Source organism: Geospiza fortis, unplaced genomic scaffold, assembly GCF_000277835.1.
Source record: "Geospiza fortis unplaced genomic scaffold, GeoFor_1.0 scaffold744, whole genome shotgun sequence".
Lineage (NCBI taxonomy): Eukaryota > Metazoa > Chordata > Aves > Passeriformes > Thraupidae > Geospiza > Geospiza fortis.
In genome coordinates this window covers 141940-153178 of record NW_005054617.1, presented here as the reverse complement: position 1 = coordinate 153178, position 11239 = coordinate 141940, and the positions used below count along the sequence as shown (strand labels likewise).

General features: G+C 42.0%; 1 protein-coding gene across 1 annotated transcript in view; it reads right to left on the bottom strand.

The window, feature by feature from the left end:
* Positions 1–4786: 4786 nt before the first annotated feature.
* MAGT1 (magnesium transporter 1) overlaps positions 4787–11239 on the bottom strand; it is a 9573-nt gene continuing 3120 nt past the window's right edge. Inside the window, exons 4-9 of the mRNA XM_005430305.2 lie at positions 11083–11223; positions 10656–10745; positions 9425–9488; positions 7749–7823; positions 7225–7315; positions 4787–6253 (exon numbers count right to left, since the gene is read on the bottom strand). Of these exons, the coding sequence (XP_005430362.1) occupies positions 6238–6253; positions 7225–7315; positions 7749–7823; positions 9425–9488; positions 10656–10745; positions 11083–11223 (477 nt within the window). The 3' untranslated portion in view covers positions 4787–6237. The remainder of the gene's footprint in view (positions 6254–7224; positions 7316–7748; positions 7824–9424; positions 9489–10655; positions 10746–11082; positions 11224–11239) is intronic.

The following is an 11239-nucleotide window of genomic DNA, read 5'->3' as shown; positions in this document are numbered from 1 at the left end:
GGAGCCCAGCGCCGACACTGCCGGGGGGGGACAGCGGGGACAGGAGCCCGTGTCACACTGGGGACAGGCGCCCATGTCACACTGGGGACAGGAGCCACCTCATCGCAGGTGAACTGCGGCTTTGGGCCACTCTCCTGCCTCGAGCCAACCACAGCAGGGCAATCACAGCATTCAGACACATCACCCTCACCAACAGTAACACGGAGCACATGCCCAGATTCCTACCAACAGCACCACAACGACCCTCCTGCTCCATGAGCATCCCTAGAATAACTGTCCTCCTCTGCAAGGATCCCCAAAACAACTCTCCCGCTCCACCAGGATCTCCAAAACAACTCCATGAGTATCCCCAAAACAACTCTCCTGCTCTGCAGGGATTCCCAGAACAATGCTCCACAAGGATCCCCAGAACAGCCCTTCTCCTCTGCAAGGATCACCACAACCACCCTACTCCTTCAACAGGATCACCAGTGATCCTCCTGATTTGTGGAGCAGGACCCTCAGCCCCTCCAGGGATCGCCATCCTGACCCTCCTCCTCCATGGGGATCACCAGCAGGACCCTCATCTCTGCAGGAACCAGCCCTGGAACTCCAAGCCCACAGGCAAGCTTGGAGCAGAGTTCCCCAAGCACAAAGACAGCAGGACAGGGATAACTCAAACCACACACAGGCTGAGCAGCACCAAGCAACCCTGCCCGGGGCAGCTTCAGCCCAGCTGGGCTACAACTTCTCCTTCTTGATCAGAAAACTCTCAGATAAGGAAATGCATCACTGGCAGCTACACCTAAGTGTGCCAGGACAATTTTGCCTGTTGGTGCTAGCAGCTTCTACACTCCTGTCAGATGCTGGAAGTTGTGAAGGAAGGAGGATTGGAATGCAGCCCTCTTCAAAGGAAAGGTGTTGCAGGCTTCTGTGAGAAGGTGACTGAACTCAGCAGGCTTCACCAGGCTCACCAAAGCCAAGCCCAGTACCACACAGAATCTGAAGCAGGTGACAAGCATTAGGCACTTGCTGAAAAGAAAACCAGTTTTGAAAATTAATATCTTTTTCTGCAGAAACTAAAAAAAAAAAAAAGTACCTACTCACCTGTTTCATAAAGCAGTGTATGAAACATGAGAAAATCCCCAAGCAAATCACCTCTACCACTGATTTCATTCTGTGATAATAGAATCAACAGCACTTTCACACTTCAGCACATCCAAGCTTACACATCTCCCAGGGAAATTCTCCAAACAGGTCTAAGCACAATTTGCTTTAGAAAGTAACATTTTCCCCAAAGCTGCACCCTGTATCTGCTGGATTCAGTAATAGCAAAGAGCAGATTTAGCAGCAGCTTTATTACCACACTCTGTCTGATGCTGGAGAGGACCAAAGCATCACCTGCCTTCTCACTCGATTTTAGGAGAAAAAAAATCCATAATAACTGACTGCCACAAATTCCATTAAAAATTGAAAAAAGCCATTCTAGGTGCTCTGCCACCTGAGAGATGAAGGAAACAGGAAGTATTATCCAGTCTTAACTCTGCATTAGGATCCCAACTGTGTGATTAAAATAAGAACACAAAACATTCATTTTCTTCCTCAAGGGATTTAGTCAGCATTACCAACTAATATCCCACTGATTCAGAATAACATAGATTTATTACTATTGCTCTGTAGTATTTTATTCTTTCACTGTTTCCTTGGGGAAGGTATTTGAGAGCAGCTGAAAAACCCAAATTTAATTGCCTCCAGTTCATAACTTCTATCTGCAGTCACAGATGTAAAAGGATTCCTACTGTGAGAAAAGGTCAAGATAAAGTAAAAATTGAAATGCTCCCATCTCCCAGCAATTACTCCAGAAGACAAAACCTGAGGTTATCATGAAGCTGTCAAAAAACAGATTGGAGAAGCACAGACTCATTTTGTAGACTGCAATCTGTGAGCAGGCAGACACTGAGTGCATCTGCAGGGAAACACCTCCCATCCAGCAGACCTGCACCCCGTTAATTTCCCCAGCACCAGGACCCTTCCCCTGCTCCAACAGCCTGGCAGAGCCACGATTCAGAGCTCAGCTTGCAGGACAAACCACTGCAGAGACTCATCACACCCTTCATAATGATAGCAATTAGTTCTCTTAAGTACATATTACCCTACTTTTAAGGAACATGGCTGAAAGACATGTACAGCTATCAATTGACAAGAGGATATTTTAATAACTTGATGTGCTCCTGACCTAGAAATACAAACTACATCTCTTTCATATTATTATCTATGATAAAAGTAGCACAATTAATCCAGACCAATAAAAGGCTATGCTTAAATTAATTTTGTAGGAATGATCAAGATCTGAGCTGTTAATTGGAACAGGTTATGTGCAATGAAACTCTCTATTTCTCAGAGAAAAAGCATCATAAAACCGAAAACAGGCGATGCTCACTCAAGGGCCTGGGTTTGTTCTTTGTGTTCCTGTTGCTCTATTCCCCTTAGGAATTCCAAAGGAATGGTGTGGAGTCACTTGAGCAGTGGTTTGTAGTTGAGAATTAAGCTTTTCCAGCATGAGAAAACAGCAAACACCAAGGTCCAACACAGAAACCAAGTGCCAGTACTTTCTCAAATCCTTTGTGAGAATTATTTCTCACAGCAGATGAAAGCACGTTAACTTCTTAAATAATAACTTTAACTTCTTAAATTATCTGATTTAAGAATTTTTCTATTATAGAATGGGTATTTTTTAAGACAAACTGCCACAAAGCACTGCCAACAGCCCCTGGAGGAACACTACAGACTGTTCTTCTCTCCCAACCAAGTGTGGCTACAAGATTCCATGATTTGGCATCATCTCATGTCATGGGCAGCACATTCAAACAAGCAGAAGCCATTCACACATCTGATTTTCTCTGGATGTTCCAAATGTTTTGAAGGTTAAGCTGACTTTTTTCAGTACTTCTAAAACTCCAACTTTGATTTGCTGGGAATCAAAAAAATCCCTGCTATGCTTTTATGTTCTAAGGGCTCAGAACAAACCTGGCTGTGCATTTGCTTACACTCCCAGTGGTTGTGACCATAAAAGCACCCATATTTTCCTCCTGAAATCCCAGCCAGCCATCACTTCATCACATTCCCCAAGCATGGGTGGGCACCCCCTGCCTGCCCAGAAGCTGAACTTGTTCTTACCCTCATGGCCATCACCAGCAGGGGATTAATTAAGGTTATTTGCATGAGCACCAAGAGCACAGCAGATGCAGAGCTGGACATATCTTCAACCTTGCTGCAGGATAGGGCAGTTCTGGCCCTGAAGAGCTCATGGAGCAGCTGTAAAAGGCTCAGCTGCAGGAATGACCACTAGGCACCACTATCACAGAACTCCACAATGGTTTGTGTTGGAAGGGACATTAAAGCTCATCCCTGCCATGGGCAGGGACACTTTTCACTGTCCCAGGCTGCTCCAAGCCCTGTCCAGCCTGGCCTTGGCACTGCCAGGGGCAGCCACAGCTTCTCTGGGCACCCTGTGCCAGGGCCTCATGAAAATCACATCCTGTGCTGAACACTAGAATGGTCTGAAGGCAGGAACATCCAGTAAATTGTACATAATGCAAACCATTACACAGGTTAATTCCATTTAAATTAACTATCTTGCCTTGCACTTAGTGCAGAGAGCTCCCTGAATTATTTCTAGCTATTATTCCAAAATATCTTCTCAATACACCACAGCTCCTTCTCAAAAGCAGAAAAAAGCAGCATTCACTGAGGCCAGCCCCATTACCAAAACCACAGAGTCCATTTTCAGCTGCAGAACACACCATTTCCTCCCTTTATCACAAGTGTTCTCTCACAGTGAGCTTTCAGGGCACTCCTGAGCTATTTAATGATTCCCTTTCTAAAGGAGATGTCCTCAGCAGTTCCCAGTTTCCCCACAGCACATCCTGGATGTGTTGCCTTGGCCACCTTTGTTCTGCTGGCCCCAGCTGTGCTGCATTAACCAGGCAGTGAGGTGCCAGTGCCCCCTGGCACCAAGAATCACCCTGGGTACCAACCAGAGCCAGCTGTTACCTCCCAACTGCTGCACAAGTCAAACCTTGCCAGAATTCATCCTCTCTAAACCTACAACTGGTCCTTGCAAGCACTCCATCTTCTGCTCCACTACCATACCTGTTTCCTGCTCCAGGCACTTCAGTTTCAGCCTAGGGAGCAGAAAAACTGTTGTAAAAAAGAGCATTATTTTCATCTCAGCATGGGGGGAAAAAAAAGGAAAATCCCAAACTCTCAACATCGTGGCCACCTCAAGTGAAAGGGGAACATGAATTCAGCATTCACCTGCATGAGGTGTGACTGTTTAAACTTGTCAATATTGAACTGGGTGGTTTTAGAAGGACAGAATAAATTATAAGTGAACAAGTTTATGGGAAGCATTTTACCAGCTGGGCAGGAAAACAAGCCACAGCAGTGCTGAGTTGTTCCAGGCAAATCTACAATGCTAACAAGATTCCACCTCCAGGAACACCAGGAGTTGATCTGTCTAGAACTCCAGGAATCCAAGATTTTCACAGCACGACAGCTGTCAAAGACAAGCCAAAATAATGTAATCTTTATAATATCAGCTGGCTACATGAGCATCTCTCTAGTGCTGACATTCTGGGATGTAATTCTCCACATCAACACACAGAGGCTACTAATCCAGTCTACTCACCCGTACTCAGTTTACTCTCTCTATACAGACAGGCTGTGATTAACATGTTGAAACAATAGTGGAAGAAAAGAGGTTGGCTTGTTTTATGTCAAAGTTCAAAAGACACAGGAGCATGGATTAGGCTAAAATGTTTTATTGAAACTTGTCCAAAATCCAGTCAGGCACACAATTTATCCGTTCCACTAAGGCTCATCGTTCTGTATGGCATAAAAAATGCATCTCAACCAGTTGAAACATCAAACAACAAAATTAGCAAGGTTAAGGCACTTGAGATGTGTATTAATTCAGCAAAACTGCATAAGAATAACATTCTGCTTGGAGTGATACAATCCCTTCTGAGATTCAATTTCAAACATCCAGATTCTGTAACCCCTTGAGAGAGGAGAGGCAGAAGCAGGAGACAAAAGTCCCTCTGCCTATGAACCTCTAAGGCCAGCAGAGCCTACGGAAGGAAGTGTTACTGAATCAGGCTGCAAAGATTTCCTGTAGTACAACTGCTGAATTGCACAACAGTTTTTGCTGAGGCACAATGTCTTCCACTCAAGAATTCTTAAGGCAAAGTATCTTTGTGAGGTGAGAGAACAAAAGGGGAGAGCAAGCAGCACATGCATTCAATTGTAAGGCTATCAAGTGTGTCCTGGGGTAACAACGTTCATCCTGAGAGCAGACATCTCTGCCCAAAGGATAAAAATGTGGAGAATACAAGTAGAGAATGCAAGAACTTATACAGTGACCAGAAATCTGGCATCTGTTGGTTTGCCAGGGCTCTAGGCACTAACCTGAAAGCCAATCAGCAACTCTGAATTCATGCAACACATAGATAGTTACATTTGTACTTTTGGTTCGTGTTTTTAAGAGTGTGAGTGTTGGCCAGTCTAAGAATTCTTTTTCCAGCTTTGAGTCAAAGTTTACAACTTAAACATTGCAGTTCCAGCATTTGGGAAAGAAAGATTTAACTAATTAATAACTGTTCCAACATGTCGAAAACTCCCCCTTCATGTGTGAAACAACCTCTTGCATCATACAGCAGTTGAGAACTCTTCTCAAAAATGAGACACAGCTCTAGGATTTGCACATTCCACACTGGAACCTGGAGCATGCTCCAAGGGTTGCACACAGGCTGAAGGAAAAGATTTCCAGGTACATGAAGCTGTTTCCATGAAAAGGCATGACAGAGAAGCTATTGTCACCTGCTATGCACAAACAGGAAATAAGGTGATAATTCAAGGGAAAAAAAACCTCATGGTAAACAGATTATCCAAGTGAATTGAAAGTACCATTGCTAGTTAGTCCATGGAAATGTAGTTTTAAGCATTATGTTCTGAATTTTGCTAGAAGTAGAGCTGCTTAAGAAGATGTAAAGCTTATGAAAGAGAGATTGCATCTTAACACTCTGTGTCCTTCAGAGCAAACTGCTTGCTGTATTTAAGGCACTACATTGTCTTTGGTTCAGTGTTTAACTGTCTCAGTGTAAGCAGAGGTAGCACAAACCACACACGTTGAGCTCCTCATTCCACCACATCCAAGTTCAGAGCCACCACCTTCCTGATGTCACAGACTGGAATCCTTTAGCTCATTAGGAAACTGCAAAGAGCAAAATAACAAACATTCTTATTAATTTTATAAGAAGCAAAGGTGTGCAACGTTCCACTTAGCTTTTATAAGGCAAAGAAAATCAGAGTGAGAAATGGGCCTGATGCTGCTACAACAAAAGTTGTCCAAAAAAATAACTTAAAAATGAGTTTCTAATAACTCAAAACCAAAGACAACCACATCTTCCCTTCCATAAAGTCAGCAGGAGTACCTAAGACCATTGCAGAAACCAGAATAAAAGCTGACTAGCTATTAAACAGGGAGTAATTTCAGCTGTCTTTTGCTCTTGAGAAAAGTCTTCATTAAATAACAGGATTTATTATTTAGATATTTTTAAATGAGAACACATTTCTCATAGAGAAGGCACAATATCTGTCTGTGGGTTTAGCTTTATAGACAAATTCAGCTCATTGCAGATGGTGAAATCATTAGAAACTGGTCCTTTAACATGTACTTATTGCTTCAAAATGCATAAAAGCTAGCAAACACACCTAAGGGGTGTGTGTGTCTGTACCAGTCAGACAGACATAGAAGTGGTCAACTAACAGTATTGGACTCCTTACAAGCAATCCCCAAATGAAGGCAGCTTTAAATCATCAGGCATTCTCCCTGCTCTCACAATGAAGGATTAATAATGAAAATGTATGAATATGGAAGAAAGAAAAATAGGGGGGAAAAATACATTTGTTGGCAGTATAAACTGGCTGAAATATCATTCTGAAAATTTAAGTATTTTATAACATGCCATGGCATGAAAAGTAGAGTTTGCTTTGGTTAGATTGAAAAAATCACGATATCCATGAAACACTCTTATTTCTGCTGACTTCATCAACCAATATTGCTACTCTGAGAACCCAGTGGAGCATTTTTAGAGGAGTATTTCCTGTCAACTGAGGCAGCAGTGGTGCAGCTGTAGCCCACAGCCCAGGAGAGCAGGGGCTGCAGGGCCCAGGCTGCCTTACCTGTAGGGGTAGCCGTGGTACTTGGATCTGAAGACAGACAGCAGCCAGCTGAAGAACAGCACCACCAAGCCAATGCCAGCAATGCACATAACTGCAAGAGATGCACAGGGAGAGGCTGAGATGGGACAGCTGCCCCTGCAAACACCTCAGTGACTCAGGTTTCCCAAGCCTTCTGCAATGTTTACAGATTTGGTCAGATGAGGGCTTTACTCATGTCATTGAGAAATATGAAATGAACACCAATTTTACATCAATTTTATATAAATGCTTTGAGAAAAAGGCCCTTCTCCTCCCTACCAGCAGAACACTGCAAAGCATCTTTATCTCTCTCCATCTGCCAAAAGGATTTATCTTGTAGTTTGCTAAGCAACTCCAAAAACTGTCAAAAATCCAAATGATTCTGTCAGCTTAGAGGTGGGGAGTGAACAAAACCCCCCAGTGCAAAAGCATTTCTGTTAAATCAGGGTGTATCAAACACCCTCACTAATATGCCTTTGCTCAGAGAGTAAACTGTCAGTACTTACTTTTTCTTTTCCCCACATCCATGTCAGAAGTAGCAGCTTCGTGGAGAAGGACCATTCCTAAAGTAACTCCACCATCTACAAATGCTGTTTAAGGCTAACCAACAAAGTACAAGAGACTCAAAACAACATTCTTTTTTCCCTAAATTCAGCTCCCACACCATACCTGGGCATTAAAACTCACTGGAAAAATCAAACACTTCCCAGCCAAATCAGCAAGTATGGGATAAAGAAAAAAGCAACTGAAATACATTCATAATGTCAGCTTTTAAGAGAAAATAAATGCAAAGCTTAAAATATAAACTAGAAAGTCTTCAGGCAAAATGAAAACCATGCATTTATTATCTCAGCTTGTAATGTAGCAGCATTCCTTCCCAGAGAGCTTGGTCCACTCCTACTGCTGTTCTCCACTGGAAAATCCCCAAAAGAATTCAGCTTCTGCATTCACTCAGCCAAGAGAACAAATAAAACACATGCAGTACTTAATCCAACATCCAAGGCTGTCTTTCAAGTGGCAATATTTCTTTTCTAATTCTTAAAATAAAATTAAAAAAGATTGTAGAACTAAAGAAGCACAGACAACACAAAAGGCCTGATATTTGCCAAGAATGAATCCTTGCAAAGCAAAGTAGTGAATCCAGTGGAATGAAAGACAGAATTCCCAAAGATTTCATTCCATTTCACTAATGGCCAGTCCCAAGTCTCCTCCTGAAAGGAAAAATTCTTATCATTGACAGCATCAGGACCACCAGGAATCTTTCCATTTCAGACACAGCCCACCTTCAGCACGGGAGGAAAGTGATTTGAACCCACAGAAACCTCACCAAATTTAATAATTTAAAATGTCTCCAGCAATGGTGGGTTTGGTCTGATGGATAGCAGTAACACAAATAAATATCAACAAAAATTTCTACTTTGAAATTGACCAAGTGGATCAAAAATACAGTAATAGAAAAAGATCAGAAGTTTTCATCCAAGTGCCTGTTTTAAATTTTAAAAATTAAATAGAAGAAAAGCTTCTGAATAAAAAATAAAGGAATCCTGATATAGGTGACAAGACACAGAAGAAAAGCTCCAGCAAGAAATGGCTAAAGTTACAAATGGTGGATCAAAAACATACATGTGGGACTAGAAAACCAGAACATTGAATTTTAAGGTATTCTTAAGACCCCAAAGAAGCATTTTTTTGTACAAATGAGAAAAGTAAAAGCTCTCAATCTGAAAATTTCCACTTGCCTTTCTTGACAGCATGGCACAATCCTGCATCATTAGTAGGAAGAAATGGTAAGCTTATAAGAAGGTAAGCAAAGAAATAAAAGATCAGTGATAGAGGAATGAATTCGACACCAAAGCAAGAAATAAGTGACATTGAAAAGAGACATGCACAGAGGAACAGGGAGTATCCTGAAGAATCTTCTGATTCCAGAGGGATCCACAATTTTAGTGATGTATTCAGCTTGGTACTTAAACAAGAAGGGGAGAAGCAGTAAATATTTTTGTATTCAACTTCAAGATCAGAGGCACAGGAAAAGCACAGTTGGCAGTGCAGAAAGGTTTTACAAGCTTCTGCATCAGTGTTAGGTGGCAATTAAAGGCATGACAAAGCACCACAGAAAAGGCAGCAGCATTTGCTGACCAAAAATCTGTCACCAACCACAAGCCTCTCCCAGGAAGGATACTGAACAGTAGAACTATATGTGTTTCTGCCACAAACTGGGCTTGGCTGCTTCCATGGATATAATTCTGTAAGAGACAAAGAGTAATTACATTTAGAAAAGACTGGAGACAACTTTGACATGATTAACAACAGCTACAGAGCTGGAACTGGGGTTTGCATTGGTTTTTTTTTCAGGAGAGAGCAGAAGTTGGAGCATGAACAATTTCAGCTGTTGATCACAGATTTTTGGGGGAGCTGCAACAGAAGCAAAGATCCTTCTTCTATTACCATGCACTATCAGCCTCATTCAGATTACAGCAAGTGCTGCTACAACCTTTGTGGTCCAGATTCTCAGTCCAGCTGAGCAAAATACCACAAGATTAGTCCCTCCTGCATCCTAATGTGATCCAAATCTGATCCATTCCCTGACTGAGATTCTTAGGTTGAGTACACTGCTGCTTAGCTTAGGGGCAATCCCTTCAATCTGAGTGTGAACCTGACTCACTTGGTTCCAGAACCAAGCATTTGAAACCTTTTTACTTCTGGGTTAACAGAAAAATTGAAATTTGTGGAAAAATATCATTTTTTAATCCCTCCGGGACACCCTATTATGGCTGTGATGTCATATCTAGGAAATAAAAGTTTTATCCATTTTCTACAGAAAAATACAGAGGGCCTGACCCATCTAACCAGGCACAAAAGGACACTTCATCAAATTAATTCCCTGAGTATAAACATGAGAAAAGCCAGTGTGTGATGAGTAAGCACCTGAGCAGATGCAATGCTCTCAGAACACTGTCACTACTTTCACAGTGCATCTCATTCTATGTTATGAACAGAGCAGTATATTTCAAATAATGTTAAATAATTTTTTCCCAAGAAAGAGACTTCATAAATCTGAGGTCACTAGATATTAATTTACCTCAAGAATCTTAACTAAAGATGGTTTTACATGGAAGTCATTAGATGAGTGAGTTAACAATACCAGGTTAAAACATAATTGCCAGGCTCAGCAACAGGAATTTTAGCATCTAAGACTGAACCTATAAATACCTTTACTGTGCTGTAAAGGTATCACATCCCTTCACCATTGGAGACACAATACATGTGCAAGACATGTTGATTTGCCTTGCTCACTGCAGGAGAGGTGGGTCTCACTCACAAAGAGAGAAGCCAAAAGCAGAATTTGCACTCTGGTTTGTCTCTTAGTATCAGCCTTACTCTGCAGAAAACAAAGTGAAGATAACACTCACCACTTGTCCTGTATGGGGATTCTTATGAGCATAGGGGGGGCCTCTGATGTGGTTCCACATCTGGCCTGATGTCATTGCTAACACAAAACACTAAAAAGGAAAGAAGAAATGCTATTTAATAAGGATTCTCTTTTATTTTTAATTTAACCTGATATCTTTTCACTTTATACCAAAATGTACTGGTTTGGAACACAGGCTGAAGATTGTCCCACTTTATCTTTGTGCAAAAGGCATCTAATCAAGCATTCAGTGAGCTGAAGGGACTAAGATCACAGAATGTTATTTATCTATGAAAAAGCAAAGCTAACTGTACCTCATTTTCCTCTTCCTCAACCAGTTTTAAGACTTTTGGAATACAGAAGCTACTGAAAACTTGAACTGCTACAAAACTCAATGTTACAGGGAAACAAAAGTCATGGTGACTCACCAGAGCAGCAAAGGCCCAGCCAGTTTTGTTGTAGAGAAAATCCAGATTGCTGCCCCGTAAATACACGAGGCCTCCAATGACAGCCAGCAGCAGCCCCAGCATCAAGGGTCCAGCATAGTTTGGTGGCCTTATCACACGGATCTGAGCAGAGGACAGG